We start from the raw sequence: 18,323 nt of genomic DNA, 5'->3' as shown, positions 1-18,323 counted from the left end.
AGAATATATTTGGGCTTTTGTTTTCCTAATGAAACAGAAAGAAAAATACATAAGGTTATTTTTAGTCCTGATTTAATATTCTATGTCACTTTTTTCTTCTGTTTCAATATAAGTTTTTCACCATCCCGGCTTAAATTTGAGGGGAAATATAGACTTCAATTTCAATTCTTTCAAGTCTTCACTATAAAGGAAATAAAGAACTCTTCTTCATTGTTTGTTGATGGCAAAAATCACTTAATCATATTCTTTCACTCTAAAAATTCCATGTTATCATTTATAACTTAGAAAATAATTTTAGTTTCTGTTTAAAAATAGAATTTGATATATTTTTAAGGATTAAACTCTCCATATTAGCCATCAAGGTTACCTTCAAAACCTTGTTTATCATTTAGCTGTTCAAATAGTATGTATCATGCACTTTGAAAATTGCTTCACCTCTAGAAAAACATACTATGCCAATATATTTATCAATCAAACCTCATAATAATAGAACACTTTACCTGCACAAGAGCTTATGAGTGGCAGCAGAATTACCAGTTTCCATAGCAACCTCATCTCCACTTTCCAAGGTCAAAAATTTCTCCCATACAATCAGCAAAAAAAAGTGTCTATCTTCCAGTCAGTATCTCAAGAGTCTGAAAGAAACAGGATTTTCATGAAATGACAAACTTACAAATATAAATATTTTAAGATATATGTGAATTGTTACATACTGAGTCAATTTAATATTAAAATATTACTATCCCAAATAAAGCAACTTAAATGTCTACTTTTTATGTATACATGTGTTTTGCAAAGTATCTACAATTTCAGTTCATATTTTGGACTAACACCATACCTCAGATGCACATCATTTGCTATAAATTTGCTATAGTTGCTAATGGATTAGAATACACTTCAAATGAATGTATTACATATAGATTAAAACTTTCTTTAGTATACTTTTGAGTGCAGTTTTTCCTGAAATGTTAAAGAGGATTAAGAATATATTGAATCAACTCTCACAAATCTGTTGCTAACTTTTAGTTTTCATTTGTCATCATTAGGAAAGGGATACGGTATTGCTCTTTTTTTATATATTCGTGGATTTTATACATTTAATGGATTTTCTAAGTGTTTTATCAATATTATCGAGAATGTACTTATTAGGAAACATTATCTTTTCTAATGCCACTAGAATTAAAATTAATATTGTGCTACAAAATTTCTGCAAGAAATCAATTTCTAGCAGTGTTATCTTTCAGATGTGAGACATGGTTTTCCTGTGGGGTTACATAATAATTTTCTCTAATTTATTTTGACATTTAAGCTATCCAATGATAAATGAAATAAAGATAAAGTGTTGCTTTGGCCTTTACTCCTAAAGAGAAATCTAATAAGAAGCTCATAAAAACTCATAAACTCAAAAAGTTATAGAATAAGCTCAGAATATACACAACTCAGTTACTTTTGACAAAATTCATGTATGTCAAATGATAGGATCCTTTGAAAACTTTTAAGTTAGTGCAAACATTTTTTTCCAACCTCACATACCTTTTGGAAGTATGTGTACTATAACTCCGAAACTAATAAACAACTTTGATCATTACTATATTCATATGCTTTTAAATTAAGAGGAAAAAAATCTTTCCTTTCTTTCTATCACTAGTTACTCAACCTGAACCAAAAACATTGACCATATTCAACTTTAAGTTTGTTGTTGTTGTTTTAATAAATCTTAAGCTAAATGCTTTCAAAATGTAACCAAGGACTAAAAATCAGGTCAATGTGCTATAATGAGTCAATAATGTCCTTTCATAATTTCCCTCATATCTTACCTCATCTTTCCATTCCCACAGATTCTAAGCCTGTAACTCTTTACACTTAAATAATATCATATCCTATAGCCTTCTATTCATTTAATGTTTATTCAACAAATATTTATTTTTATCCCACTTGTGCAAGACACTGGGTACTTAGACATTAGCAGTGAACCTAAAACCCTTCATTTTACCCTTGAGGTCTTGCCTAGTGTGAGAGACAGACAGTTAAAAAAACAGCAAATCTAAACTTACATAGTCACATACATACCCACAACACACTGGTTAATAGACACGAGAGATAAATATGGTACCTGCTTGGAAAGGAAATCTTGAGATCTATGAGATCTATGGGGTGTGATTCAGGTAGCATTTTTGAGCTGAACCTTGAAAGATGAGCAGCTCTTAGCCAGGCCAAATGTGTTCACATGGGGTGTGAAAGGTAGGGCTGCAGGGATTAAGGATGAGGAAAGACAAGGATGAGGGGTGAGAATAAGTCCAAGCAAAGGGTAGAGTTCCTGAGGCAGGACTCAATTTGCATTTTCAAAGACCTAAAAAGGGGCCCATTTGGATAGTCAGAGGGACAGTGACATGAGACTAGGTTGGAGAAAGAGAAAGGGGTTCAAATAGGCAGGGCCTATATACCATGTTAATGAGCATGAATTTGTACTTTTACATTATAATTGAAGGATTGTAAGGAGGACAGAATAAAGTTTTAATTTTCATCTTACAAACAGCACTCTGGCTACTGTGGAGGATGGCAAGGATGGAGTAAAAATACGAATTACACAGATAAATTAAGAGGCTACTTTTGTAGTCCAGGAAAGGAATTATTATGATTATGACTAGAATTGTGACATTGAAGATAAAGAAATGGATCTCCGAATAATCTTCCTACCTCAAGTCTCATGTCTTTTCTATCCACTTGAGTACTACCACCAATATCCCCTTCCTAAAACAAAGGCTTATCCAATTATGCCAGTATTCTGAAATCTTTAATTGCTCTCCATTGCCTAAGCATCCAAATTCCTTGGAATGTTATACAATGTCATATAAAATGAATCCCTAACATTCCTTTTCCAATAGAATACTTAGTAAATATTTCTAGTGACACAGATATAGTCCCTGTCCACTTTGAACACACACCACACATTCAATTACATAAAATGCCATTCAATTTACATAAAATTCCCCCTTAGAGACTGCATCTCCCTTATAATGGGTAAAGGTAGTGTGACCATATATCCCTATTTTCACTGGACAGTTACAGTTTCCCCCATTCTCTTGGCAGAATTATTACCACCTTTTCCCCAAAATATACCTATTTATAAGACAAATCGTAAGGTCAAATTATGTAATGACATTCATTATTTTTGCGCACTCAGCAATTCTCCTATCTTGTGACTTTCTTTTGGGGAACTACCTATACACAGTGCATACAGTTGGAATGGGAATGCTTCTGCCTCCAGCCCCAGGGATGAGCATGTGACCAGGACTTTCTCACTCAGGAATCCATTCCCTTGCCTAGGGGCGTGTGACCTAAGCCAAACCAGTGACAGTCAATTCCAGGACCATTTAGATGTAATCCCTTACTTGAAAGAGCCCCTGCAACTAGGTCTCTGAGTTCCCAGCTTTGATGACAGAAACACTGTGTTAATGTTTATAAAAGTCCTCTGTTAATTAAGTTTCTTAGTTCCTGCAGAGGTAATAACACTATACTGTAACCTCTAACCTCTCCCAGCTGCGCTGACCTTTCTGACAAAGGGAGGAACACTCATACTGAACAGTAAAGGGACTTCCAGGCCATGATCAAAGATTCCCTGACCAAATGTTTATCCCTATACATCTCAGGTAACATTTTAGCACCCAAATAAGAAACTAGATTGCTCTCCTTAAACTTTTGATTTCAGCCCCTAAACTTTTAACTGTACTCCCTAACTTTTCTTATTTCCCAAAGAATCCATAAATGTCATCTCCCTGATTTTCCTTGGTTCCCTGATTTTCCTTGGTTCCCTGTGAAGTCTCATGTCTCCGCTGACTAATAAAAAGGACCCCTTCTACTGAGGGCTAAGATATAAGCCTGTTGATCTAGTCACTCTAGAATTCCCAGACTTGTGAGCCAATAAAATAAAATATCTAAGCTAGTTTGTGTTGTATTTTTGCTTTTTTACAACCAAAATAATCTGACTAATACATTCGTTCTCCATCCAGAATTTATGTTTTCCTTAAAGATCCCATAACAAGCTGACCTGTTGTATACACCTTGAGGCTTGTTCTTATCAAAGGTTCCATTATATGGCCAGAGTTTTCATATCTTACCTTGGATATAAACACCATATATAAGACCTGCTCATAATACTTGGTGCGGCATCTAATGCAGAGCTCATAGCTGTTCACTGAGTATATGTTTGGTTTGGATTTGACAGCTGAACAATTTAGTATTAAGGAAAAAAAAGACTAAACTGGGAATCTAGAGACTTTGTTTCTACTATTGTCTCCTTCTCTTAAGGAGTTAAGTAGCGCCCGGTAATTCACATACAATCCCACTGATTGTCAGTTTCCTCCTAAGGAAATCAAAGGGCTTGACCTAGAAATCACCTTTAAATTTCTTTCAGCTCTAATATTCTAAGATTATGTGATTCAATCCAGTGCATAATTTTGTAGCAAATATTGCCCTTTACCATCTGATTGCTTATCAATGTACTCTACTGAGGGCAGGGCCCAGAAGATACGGTATTTGGCATTGCTTTATAAAGATAGACTAAATTGCTAATATTTATGCATAGGTTGCCATTTGTAAAAGTTTAAGTTACCTGAGGAAGGAGACTATTCTGGCTCAATGAGAACTCAGATAAGAAAATTCTGGTTGCTTACTCACAGCAGAATGGATAGAAATACCCAGCAGATAAAATTTATTGCTAGTCACTGACATGCAAAAGAGCCACAGGAATTGTTTCTAGAATCCTGCAGACTGCTTGAGGCAAATGGACTGATAAAGGAAGGCCAGTATACCTAAGATAAAGGAAATCTCAGAAGTTCTAAAAAAGTTTTTAAAATCTATTACTTAGCAGTTTGTTTTGGATTAAGGTTTTCTTATGGGCCATGAAATCTTTTAAACATTATTTAAACCCAGAAAAGAGGGTATCTTGGTTCATAACCCAGCTGCTAAGTTTATTGTTCTATTATTAGGTGCAAACTGCCTTCCCTTTAGACTATGATCGCTTAATTTTCCTCTCATAGATTGTCTCAATGGAAAAGTAACAATTTCAAACTCTTCAACAAAAGAATATGTATCATTCACAATCCCTTACCTGCAATTCCAAAATACAAAAAAATATCTGAAAGCAGAAACAACCTTGTAAGATTGGTGGCAAAATTCATTTTGCAGCAAAACCTGGCCTGAATTAATGTGAGGCAGTTTAGTCCTTTTCACCCAAATACTATGAATATGTATATGTTTTGCAGCAGAAACAGAAATGTTGGTTGATTATAGGTTGCTGCTTACCAGGGGGTGTTGACTAAGTATGCTAAATTTGCACCACATTACCTTTCTAAGGTCCAAAGTAGGGATCAGCAAACTACAGCCTTCTGATTAAACCTGGCCCTCCATCTGTTTTTGTAAATAAAGTCTTACTGGAATCCAAACACGCCTATCCATTTAGGTACTGTCTTATGTCTGCTTTCCTGCTACAACGGCAGAGTGAGTAATTGCACCAGAGACTGTATGGCCCATAAAGCCAAAATTATTTACTAGCTTCCTCTTCACGGCTTTTGGAAATTCTCTTGCAGACCTCTGGCCTAACACTTTATAAACTCTAAAACATATTTGACTGTGAGGATTTCAGGTAAAGTTGTGAAACTAACTGTATTCCTGTAACCACATCTATACATATTCATAAAGTAAACCACTTGCATTTAAAAGAAATTAAGATTACTGTATTCTGAAGTAGCTTCAAACTGTAAGTGTCCTGCCTTAATAAGCCCTCTTCCTCCCATCTGTGTTTGCTCTGTATCTGACCCCAGAAGGTAGATAAGAGTTCAGAGACTCTTGCTGTGACTGTGAGATGGTACATGATGCTAAAGTATTTAACCCAGAGCACACTAATACTTTCTTTCTTTGGTTGGGAATAATCACTTTCGTAAAAGTGGAAAGCTGTCAGCTGTATTTAACCCCTGGGCATAAACCCATTAGTCAGTCTATGAATGTGATACAATCGCTGCTCTAATTACCAGTAAACTGGGGAGTGAGTCAGGAAGTTAGGCAGCAGAGAATTATGGAAGGTTATTGCCAAGTAAAACTTTGGTATGCCCAGAAAGCATAGGAGACAATGGAGTTACCAAAAATAGAAAGACTGTATCTCTGTTCTTTATCTTGTATTCACAAAGAAGTTTTGCAACTTCTCTTTGCAGCTAGGGACATTTCATCAAAAATAAAGACAGGGTCAGGGTGGATATGCATGCATAGAAAAGGATTCCAGTTGGTACTTACCAGCCACACTTATAACTTACAGAGAAGGTCAAAGAGGACCTACCACGTCACATTATGAGACAGGGGAAAATATAAGAAGTTATTCTTGTCCAACTCTCTGAACCTGGAGTTACATAATTCCTTTAAGCAAACCTATTTGACACCAACTTGTGCAAGGAGAACCAATATTCTGCTCATTAATAAATGCTGTTTGTGGAAATCCTCATTTCAATTGCCAACTGCACTTTTTCCTACCCCAATTTCAGTATCTGAAATGCTTCTCTCACTTTGGCACTGGGAAAAAGACATTACTCCAAGACAGGTCTGGTTATTTCTCTAAACAACAAAATGGCCAATGGAAGAATATTTTTTCAAAATATACTTTCTTTCTTTGGTTGGGAATAACCACTTTTGTAAAAGTGGAAAGCTGTCAGCTCTATTTAACCCCATTTCTCTCCATATTAGGGTTTTCTTGGGTTGCTTTAGCATGACAGGAAACCATCGTTGCAAGTGCATGACTCCTAAGGGGCTTTATTCTTCCCTTACTTACAATGGCCTTGACACCACAGAATTTTTTGCTTTGACACCACAGAATTTCCTAGCTGAGATCAAGATCGATTTTCAGATGGCATGTTCATCTCCAGAACAAATGTGCTCAGCACTAATCGCCATTTTGTTTTTAACTGACCAGATAATTAACTGCATCAGGTATATTTAAAATCCCCAATCCATTTTCTTCAGGTGGCCCCAATGTTCTATTTCAGTGCGATAAAATCCATGGGCAGACAGAAGAGAGCATGCTTAATAATTTTTATATCAGATTTCTAACCTCAGCATTCATGGAATTATTTACTATCAAACTAAATCAATAATAAATTAAAAAGTGAAATATTTATGATCTGAAAAATATCTGGTTTAGACCAGGAAACCCCAACTACCATTAAGTCAGGCAAAGTATCAAGATAAATTGTGCCATCACATTCTTTGTTTTCAGAATATAATGCTATCACTTACGATAATTGTTATGCCAGCTTTCAAAATAGGCAGCCATAATAGATGACAGATTAATAGAAAGATACAACACAGCGTGTTTAATGTGATCATAGAAAAAGCATTACTTCTTTTCTTAGAGGAGGCGTGATTACATGTTAAGTTGTTAACAGCATGAAATAAATGCAAATATGTTTGTTATGGAAATCATCAGAATCATTCCTACAATTTTTTCATCAGAGCATCCAAGCTGTAGACTGTAATTCAGTCATCAATACAGTTTCTCTTGTATGCCTTTTGCTTGAGGCAATGGAGTCTTGCTGAAAGAGAACAGTGTGAAGAAACTGGGTTTCTGACTGCTGAAAAAATCGTATTTTCAGTGAGTTTCAACACTGGAGGAAGCTAATTAAATAATATAGCTCAGCCCCTTGCTTTCATAGCTAAAGGAAAGTGAGGCCTAGAGGTGGTAAATAGTTGCCCTAATTCAGTTCATGACCTAGAGTGAGACCTGGGACCTGAAGGCAGATTCTTGATAAGGGGTCCTCCCTCCTACAAGGCCCTCTTGATCTGTGAAACTGGATGTCCCCCAGTGACACCCAAGCATAGCTCTAGCCTGTGTGTGCCCACTTTCCCTCTGTAAACTCTAGGTAATTATATCTCAGAAGTGCTAATAATACAGTATAGTATAGTATAATATAGTATAATATAATGTAATATAATACAATATATAAATATGATATCATATAATAAATAGAATATAATAAATATAATATAATATATAAATATCAGAATATAATCAGAATAGGAGAATGTGGGACACTGTAGTTTGCAGGATTTGTAATGTAGACTCTTGATTCCTAAAATGGTCACCAAAAATACTTGTTGATAAGGCAAAACTAAGTTTACTAGACTTACAGCTCTGAGGTAGAACACAAATTTGACATTTTCCTGGCACTGTCTCAGAAAGAGAAGCCAAGGGATAAAGTTTATAGGGTTTTAGGGCCTGGGCTGGGTGATTTTAAGGTTGTTCTTGGAAGAATTAGAACAAGCAGACATTCGCTTGGTGAGCACAGTGAGGCAAGGGTCTTGATGCAGGTGTCGCTGTTAGTCTTGAAAGTTAAGTTCTACCCTCTAGGAGAAAGTATTTCCTGAAGCAAGTAGCTAAATTATTTTTTCTGTTAATGTTGTTCAACACAGGGATAAGAAATTATGCTAGTTTCAGCCATTCAATGAGTTGCATAACCAAATGTATGGACTCTCAACAAATTGCTAAAGAAGGGGTTGAGAAACTTTTTCTGTGAAGAACCAGATAGCACATATTTTCAACTGTGCTTGTCATGAGGTCTCTGTTGCATCTACTAACCTGAATCATTGTAGCTCAAAAGAAGCCACAGACAACATGAACAAATGGGTATGTCTGTGCTCTAAAAGAAACTTCATTTATAAAAAAGCAACAGGTGAAATTCCAGATTTAGCCCACATTTCATAGTTTGAGGACCCAAGAGCTAAAGGATGACCAGGAGAGAAGACTTTAACAATAAGCTCTCAGTCCAGGCATACTGAATATTTGATTAACCCTGGAAGGACAGAAAGTTGAGAGGTATAGTGAGGATACAGGCGAACACAATTCAGAAACATCTGGATTGAAGATACAGATATGGACTGGATTCAGATATGCCAAATTGGATATTTTATATATATATTATCAGGAAAAAAAGCAAGCAGGTTCTTTCTTTCTTTCTTTCTTTTTTTTGCTTCTCCATTTATTTTGATTAATTAAAAAAACCTAAACAAAACAAGAATATTTACAGCATGATCCCATTAAAACAAGTGCTCATGCAAAGCATTTTTTTTTTCATTTGTTTTCAGGATGTATAAATAGATTGATCTGGGGAGTGCTATCAAGTTGGGAAAGAGAAAAAATTACTTCTTTATGTGCTTAAGAAAAAGTAGACTGGCAAATTTTTATTTTTTCCTGCTTTCCTATGCTTGCCAAATTAAAGAAAGAATCAAAACAAAACAAGGCGACATAAACAGTTGCCAAAAACTTCTCCCCAGCTACACAGGGGGGATAATCCTGACTTGCTCAGAACTCTGGAGGAGGGTATGGACAGTGGAAGGACTGTACAGTGCTGAACTGAAGAAGAAGAGAGAGATCAGGTAGGAGAACTCTGTTTTGGGCCAGCTGGTCCCCTCCCCTCCCTCACTCGGTCTCCTGCAGGGGAAGAAACACAGAACCAACAGTTACCATTCCTCTCACCTCCCACCGAGGACACAGACTAGAAAATTGCTCACAGCAGTGAGACAGATCCCCATTGTTTGGAAATCAGGGGCATAGGGGAGAACATTTCAAGGCCCAGATCAGTGAGAGATGGACAAAAAGTCTGAGAAAACCTGGGCAGAAACGGTTCCAGCCCTAGGTCTAGGAAGCCCTTCTTCCACCCTTGAGTAACATAGTAGCTGCGGCCCCATACTTGCCTAGGGGATGGCTGAAAAGTGTGGCAGCTGGGGGAGTCCTCTGCTGCAGGGAGAGTGGGGGGCACAGCCCCAGATTGAGTCAGACCTTACCCAGCAAAGTGAGGGAGCAGGAACCCTGCAGCTTCAGCCCTGCCCAGTCCAGTGTGGGCACCAGGAGGCAATCCAGTGCCCAGCCAGACTTAACTGAGCTCCAAGAGGTAATTCATCCCCCTGGCCAGTCTCAGCTGTGCTGGAAGAGGTAATTCAACCTCACCTGGTCAGACACAGCCTCAGATCCAGAAGGTCAACACCTTCTGAGGACGATTCAGTCACTGAACAGCACCATCTCTTAGGCAGACCAGAAAGTTCAAGAGAATTTTAGGGCTTCTCAGAACCACTTCAGACCGTATCCCAGGCCCAGTGGAGCTGGTCCATACCCCATGCGTGTGACATCTGCCCCGTTTATGTTGAGAAATACAGACGACCCAACAGTTAAAGCAGTGCTCTAAAACAAACCCAGGGCTTGCCGGCAAGCGATAGGATAAACCATATGTTGGGTCACAAAGCAAGTCTCAATAAATTTAAAAATAATGATATTATACAAAACCCCTTCTCAGATCATAATGCAATGAAGCTGGAAATCAATGAAGCTGGAAATCAATAACAGGTGGAAGGCCAGACAATTCACTAATATATGGAGGCTGAGCAACACATACTTAAACCACCAGTGGGTCAAAGAAGAAATTACAAGAGAAATTAGTAAATATCTCAAGGCAAATGACAATAAAAACAAAACACATCAAACCTTATGGGATGCAGCAAAGGTGGAGCTGAGATGGAAATTTATTGCCTTAAATGCCTGTATTAAAAAAGAAGGAAGAGCAAAAATTGAGGAATTAACTGTTCACCTGGAAGAACAAGAGAAAGAACAGCAAAGTAACCACAAAGCAATCAGAAGGAAAGAAATAACAAAGATTAGAGCAGAAATAAGTGAAATTGAGAACATAAAAACAATATAGAGAATCAACCAAACCAGAAGCTGGTTCTTTGAGAAAATCAGTAAAATCAATGGACCATTAGCCAGGCTAATGAAAAAAAAAAAAAAAAAAAGAAAAAATAAAAGGAGGGAGAGAGGATACAAACAATAATTTCAGAAATGGGAAAGAGGACATAACCATTGACCCTGCAGAAATAAAGGAGATAATGAGAGGCTACCATGAACAAATACATGTTAATAAACTAGACAACTTAGATGAAATGGACAATTTCCTAGAAAAGCACAAACAACCAACACTGACCCAAGAAGAAATACATGACCTCAAAAAACCAATCACAAGTACAGACTGAATCAGTCATCAAAAAACTCACACAAAAAAAGAAGTCCAGGACCAGATGGCTTCACATGTGTATTCTACCAAGCATTCATGAAAGAATTAGTACCAATCCTGCTCAAACTCATCAAAAAAATTGAAGAAGAGGGAAAGCTACCTAACTCATTCTATTCTATGAAGCCAACATCACCCTAATACCAAAGCCAGACAAAGATACTACAAGAAAAGAAAATTACAGACCAATCTCTTTAGCGAACATAGATGCAAAAGTCCTCAACAAAGTACTAGCAAATAAAATCCAGTAGCACATTAAGAGAATTATACCATGACCAAGTGTGATTCATTCCAGGTACACAAGGATGGTTCAACACAAGAAAATCAATTAATGTAATATACCATATCAATAAATCAAGGCAGAAAGACGATATGATCATCTCGATTGATGCAGAAAAGGCATCTGACAAAATTCAGCATCCTTTCTTGATAAAAACACTCAAAAGGATAGGAATAGAAGGGAACTTTCCTCAATATGATAAAGGCAATTTATGAAAAACCACAGCTAACATAATGCTCAATCAGGAAATACTGAAAGCTTTCTGTCTAAGATCAGGAACAAGACAAGGATGCCCACTGTCACCACTGATATTCAACACTTTGTTAGAAGTTCTAGCTAGAGCAATTAGGCAAGAACAAGAAATAAAAGGCATCCAAATTGGAAAGGAAGAATTAAAGCTTTCAGTGTTTGCAGATGATATGATCCTATATGGAGAAATCCTGAAAAACCTACAGCAAAGCTACTAAAACTCATACATGAATACAGCAAACTGCAAGGTGCAAGACCAGCATGCAAAAATCAATGTTTCTATACACTACTAAGGAACAATCTGAGGAGAAAATCAAGAAAAAAATTCCATTTACAATAGCATCAAAATAATCAAATATTTAGGAATAAATTTAACCAAGGACACAAAAGACCTATACACAGAAAACTACAAGAAATTGCTAAAAGAAATCACAGAGGACCTAAATAAGTGGAAGAACATACCATGTTCATGGATTAGAAGACTAAATGTAGTTAAGATGTCCATTCTACCTACACTGATTTATAGATTCAATGCAATACCAATTCAAACCCCAACAACTTACTTCGCAGGAATAGAAAAATGAATAATCAGTTTATTGGAGGGCAGGGCACCCCAAATAGCCCAAAATATCTTGAGATAGAGAAATGAAGTAGGAAGTCACACACTGCCTGATTTTAAAGCATATTACAAAACTACATTGGCCAAACAGCATGGGACTGGCATAAAAATAGATATACTAACCAATGGAATCAAATTGAGTGTTCAGAAATAGACCATCTCATCAATGGACCATTGATCTTTGAAAAGGCAGTCAAGCCAACACAACCGGGACAGAGCAGCATCTTCAACAAATGGTGTTTGCATAGTCACATCCAAAAGAATGACAGAGGACGCCTATCTCACACCTTATACAAAAATTAACTCAAAATGGATCAAAGACCTAAACGTTAGAGTTAAGACCATAAAATGTTTAGAATAAAACATAGGGAAATATCTTAAAGATCTTGTGATAGGAGGTGGTTTCCTAGACCTTATACCCAATGCACAAGCAGTGAAAGAAAGAAATAGATAAATAGGATATCCTCAAATTTGAACACTTTTGTGCATCAAAGGACTTTGCCAGAAAAAATAAAAAGGCAGCCTACGCAATGGGAGACAACATGTGGAAACAATATATCAGATAAGGGTCTAATATATAGAATATATAAAGAGATCCTACAACTCAACAACAAAAAGACAAACAACCCAATTAAAAAATGGGCAAAAGAATGGAAGGACACTTTTCTGAACAGGAAATACACATGGCTCAAAAACATACGAAAAGATGCTCAACTTCTCTGGCTATTAGGGAAATGCAAATCAAAACCACAGTGAGATATCATCTCACACCTATTAGAATAGCCATCATCAAAAAAAAAAACAGAAAATTACAAGTGCTGGAGAGGATTTGCAGAAAGAGGCACACTTATTCACTGTTGGTGGGAAAGGAGAATGGTGCAACCACTCTGGAAGGCAGTGTGGGTATTCCTCAGGAAGCTAAGCACAGAATTGCCTTATGATCCAGCAGTCCCACTGCTAGGTGTATATTTGGAGGAACTGAAGGCAAGGACATGAATGGACATTTGCACACCAATGTTTAAAGTGGCATTATCCATGATTGCCAAGAGATTGAAACAGCCCAAATGTCCATTAACGCGTGAGTGAATAAACAAACTATGGTAAATACGATGGAATATTATGCAGCTGTAAGACATGGTATATATATATATGATGGAATATTATGCAGCTGTAAGACAGAATACAGTCACAAAGCATATAACAATGTGGATGACCATTGAGGATGTTATGTTGAGCAAAATTAGCCAGAAACAAAAAGGCAAATACTGTATGGTCTCACTAATATGAATTAGCATTAATCAAAGTTAAAGTTGAGAACATAGTTTATCAGGAGATAGAAAGAGGGTAGAGATTGGGAATTTGATGCTGGAGTATAGAATGTTCAACAGCATAGATTGTATATATCCAGAAATAGATAACATGATACTGTGTGATAGTAGCATAATATTGTAAGTACACAGAACAAAGATGGGTATGAGCATGGTTGAAAGTGAAGGCTAGGGGCATGTAGGACACCAGAAAGAAAGACAGAAGATAAAGACTGGGACTGTATAACTTAGTGAAAACTAGAGTGGTCAATGACAGTGATTAAATGTGCAAATATAAGAATGTTTTTACATGAAGGAGAACAAATGAAATCAACTTTGCAAGGTGTTGAGCATGGGATGGTATTGAGGGAAAAATACAATCAATGCAAACGGGAGTCTATAGTTAACAGTAACACTGTAATACGCCTCCACTAATCGTAACAAAGACGATATACCAAAGCTAAGTGACTATAAGGAAGGAGTATGGGATTCTTGGTGGTGGTGGTGGTGATGTGGTCTGAACTTTTTAATGTATTTTACTTTATTTTTATTTTTTTCTTTTATTTTTTATTCATCTTTTTTTTCTGTCTTTTTTCTCCTCTTCCTCTTTTTATTTCAGAAGAAATGAAAATCTCCACATATAGATTGTGGTGGTAAATATATAACTACGTGATTATAGATTGTTTACTTAGGATTGACTGTTTAAAAAATAAAGAGGGACACAAGTGCTGGAGAAAATGTGGAGAGAGGGATGTACCTAATCATTGCTACTGGGGAAGTAGAATGGTGCAGTCCATCTGGAGGCAGTGTGGTGGTTCCACAGAAAGCTAAGTATGGGGATGCCATATGGTCCTACAACCCTGTTATTGTATATACTTGGAAGAACTGAGAGCAGGGACACAAATGGACATTTGCACATTGGTGTTTATGGCGGCAGTATTCATGATTCACAATGGATGAAGGTGCCCTAAGGGTACGCACATCAACTGATGAATGGAATTGTGAACTGTGGTGTATACATATAATGGAATCTTTAGCAACTGCAAGAAGAAATGAAGTTGTGAAGTATGCAACTAGATAAATGAATCTTGAGGACAGTATATTGCATGAAATAAGCCAGAAATGAAAAGACAAACATTGAAAAGACAAAATGAAAAGACAAAACACCTCACCAATATGTACTAACTACAATGTGCAAACTCTCAGAATTGTATCTGAGAGCCTGGGTTATAAGGGGAAGGCTTACTGTAATGGTTCCTAGATTGTAAGCTCTTATAGCAGTTACCTCTATTTCTGAGTTATAATAGCTATTTCTAGATTCTGAGATGCTGAGCTCTTATGTTTAAACCTGGTTGGTCCCTGGAACTCAGGAATCTGTGTGACACCTGAGACTCAGAGCTAGAGTTCTGTAGCTATGAATGTCAACATTACCCCATATAGCAAATGTTAAAGAAGCTGAGAAAGAGACCAGACTTCAATCAGAGATATAAATGAAATGGTTAGGACCAAGGTATGTCAGACCAAAAGGTAGAGGATGGTATTGACTGTGTTTTAAAACTTTAACTTCTGTGTGAGACCAAAGTTAGAGATGTTTATTTGGTGGAAAATTTTTATTTTCTGTAGCACGCTATATAATGTAACTTGTATGGTCAGTTTATTCAAACACCACAATTACACAGAACCTTGAATAGGGAGTAAGATCTAGTCTGTTTGTACAGGTTAGTGTGAAGTCCCAACACATCCCAGAGTAATGTAGGCAGAAGATAAAAAAGTATTTGAAAAGCCTTCTTGAAGGACTGGGGAAAAATGTGGAAATATTAAATTTACCCACCTGGGGAATTCCTTATATTCTTGCAAATACTGGGGACTACCAATTTAGTAGGTTGAGCCCTTGATCTTAGGGCTTGCCTTTTTGAAGCTTGTTACTGCAAAGGAGAGACTAAGCCTAGTTATAATTGTTCCTAAGAGTCACCCCCAGAGACCCATTTTTTGTTGGTTAGATGTGGCCTCTCTCTCTAAGCTAACTTGGCAGGTGGACTCGTTGCCCTTCCCCTAATGTAGATCATGACTCCCAGGGATGTAAATCTCCCTGGAAGGTGAGACATGACTTCCAGGGATGAGTTTGGACCTGGCATTGTGGGATTAAGAAAGCCTTCTTGACAAAAAAGGGGGAAAAGAAATGAAACATAGTAAATTTTCAGGGGCTGACAGATTTCAAATGAAGTCAAGCGGTCACTCTGGAGGTTATTCTTATGCATTATACAGATATCCCTTTTTAGTTTTTAGTGTATTAGAACAGCTAGAAGGAAATACCTGAAACTATTGAACTGCAACCCAGTAGCCTTGTTTCTTGAAGATGAGTGTATAACCAAATAGCTTATATGGTGTGACCGTGTGATTGTAGAAAACCTTGTGGCTCATACTCCCTTTATAGAGTGTGTGGACAGATGAGTAAAAGAATGGGGACAAAAACGTAAATGAATAATAGGGGGTGGATGGGGGAAATGGGTTGTTTTGGGTTCTTTTTTACTTTTATTTTTATTATTTTTTTGGAGTAATGAAAATGTTCAAAAATTGTGGTGATGAATGTACAATTATATGATGATACTGTGAACAACTGATTGTATACTTTGGACGAGTGTATGGTATGTGACTATATCTCAGTAAAATTTCAAGGAAAAAAAACAATAAAAAACAAACAAAAAACCAAAACAAAACAGATCACTATATGTTAAAAGTGTAACCAAATCTAATAAGATGGTATTTAATAAGAATATATAGTGAGTTTTATACTTGGGTTTTAAAATTGACCTATTTAAATGTATTCAGGATGGGACTGGGTAGGGAAAGTGGCTTTTCATCAATTCAAGTTAAAAAACAAAACAAAAAAAGATACGGTATGATGTTAGGCCAATATTCATTACTTTTTTATCTTTCGACATAGTTGCCAAAAATCCAATGTAACCCAGGTTAAATTGATAAAAGCTTAGCATCCAAAACAAGGGAGGTGCTATTTCCATCTTAACTTGCACTTGTGTAATCATGTAGGGTGACTATCTCCTCTGAGCATCATAGTTTAAGAAAGACTTTGACAAACTGAAAACATCTTCTGTAAAGCAGGGCAAAGATGATGAAGTGGCCAGGAGCCATGACTTATGAGGGTCAGTGGAAAGAAATGAGTATGTTTAGCCTGGGGAAGAGAGAGTTTAGTGGGCAGAGGAGAGCTATCTTCAAATATTTGAAGGGCTGTCTTTGCAGAAGAAGGATTAGACTTATTATTTGTGTCTCAGGAGGAGAGAGCATTTCAGGGCAGGAAATTTCCACTTAATATCAGTCCAGAGCATTTTAACAAGTAGAATTGTTTAGCCAGTGGTTAATTGCTCTGGCTGTGAAACCTAGACAGTCTGGTTTTACATCCCAAAACCTACACAGACTTAATAGCTTTGTGATTTTAGATGAAATAAAGTAGCCTCTCTGAGCCTCAGTTTTATGACAATTACTATATATATATATATATATATATATATATATATATATATATAAACAACCAAAACTATCTACCTCATAAGGTACATATGAGGATTAAATGAAATTGTACAGGTGAAGTATAAAAGGGAGAGTAATTCCCCATGGGATACCAAGCTTTCTATCACTGGGAATACATAAGGAGTAGCTAGAGGACACTTTTTCTGGAATATTTTCGGGGGTATTTCTGCATCAAGTAGAAACTTAAACAAGTTGGCTGTTTAAGCCCTTAACCTTTTTATTTCTATAGAAGATCAGGAAGTTGGAAATCTCTAGACCAGAGGCCATTCACTGATGGCCCAAAAGTTAGATTTACCAGGCAGAGTGTTTAAAAATTGAGATAGCCCAAATAAAACTGAACAGTCTATCCTTCCCTTAAAAATCTGAAGATCTGGCATCACTGGATCTACATTTCCATACAGGAAAAACAGAACAAAAAGTCATAACAACCACAACCAACAGCAAGAAATCCTGGCCCTTTAACACAATTTGCCATAGTCTGGAAGATCCTCACTTGTCTAATAACTAGCCCACTTCATTCTTTCATATTACCTACCTGGCCCCAATAGATATGTGCATTTGCTGTCTCTGCACTACACCAGCTAGGCAAGTTAGCCTGGCTAAAGAGTCCTTTAGAATTTTATCACAAGATAGAGCACAGAAAGAGGAAAAGAAAGAATGGGATGGCAGGAGACTGGCTAAAAGGGAAGATAACTAGAAGTGTAATAATACTATTTATTGAATATGACCAGGTGCCAGGCTCTGTGCCAAGAATTGTACATGTATTGTCTCATTTAATCCTTCATAGCAGTCCTATAAGCTGTGCAAAACGATTACTTTCATTTTACAGGTGAGGAGAGTAAAGCTGGGAGAAGTTCCGTAACTTGACAAAGTGCACACAGCTAACCAGTGGCAGAAAAGTCCCTCATCTAACCAATATCTGTACAAATCTTGAGCCTGTGCTTTCTACCCTAATGGCCAATCTCACAAACTTTACAATCTTGCTGAAAAGTTGGCCCTGTGAGACTCTGCTCACATTTCTGAGCTTTGAAAAAGAAACATCTCTCCCCATTAGTGTTGCAATGGAAAATACGCTCCTCATTGTGAATAACCTAAACTGTTATGAAGTTATATGGTACTTATGCAAAATTTCCAACAGTTTGCTTTTGGGGCTTGCAGTCAAATAAGTATACAAAATGCTAAGTTAAATAAGTGTACATGCGTGTTTGTGTGTGTGTGTGTGA

At 36.8% G+C, this 18,323-nt stretch overlaps 1 protein-coding gene across 1 annotated transcript in view; it reads right to left on the bottom strand.

The window, feature by feature from the left end:
• Positions 1-18,323, bottom strand: part of LOC119507338 (contactin-6-like) — a 572,510-nt gene that overhangs the window by 291,654 nt on the left and 262,533 nt on the right. The window contains 1 exon segment of the mRNA XM_037800513.1: positions 501-635. Coding sequence (XP_037656441.1) covers positions 501-555 — 55 coding nt within the window. The 5' untranslated portion in view covers positions 556-635.

Source organism: Choloepus didactylus, chromosome 1 (assembly GCF_015220235.1).
Source record: "Choloepus didactylus isolate mChoDid1 chromosome 1, mChoDid1.pri, whole genome shotgun sequence".
NCBI lineage: Eukaryota > Metazoa > Chordata > Mammalia > Pilosa > Megalonychidae > Choloepus > Choloepus didactylus.
This window is presented reverse-complemented; position numbering and strand designations above follow the sequence as displayed.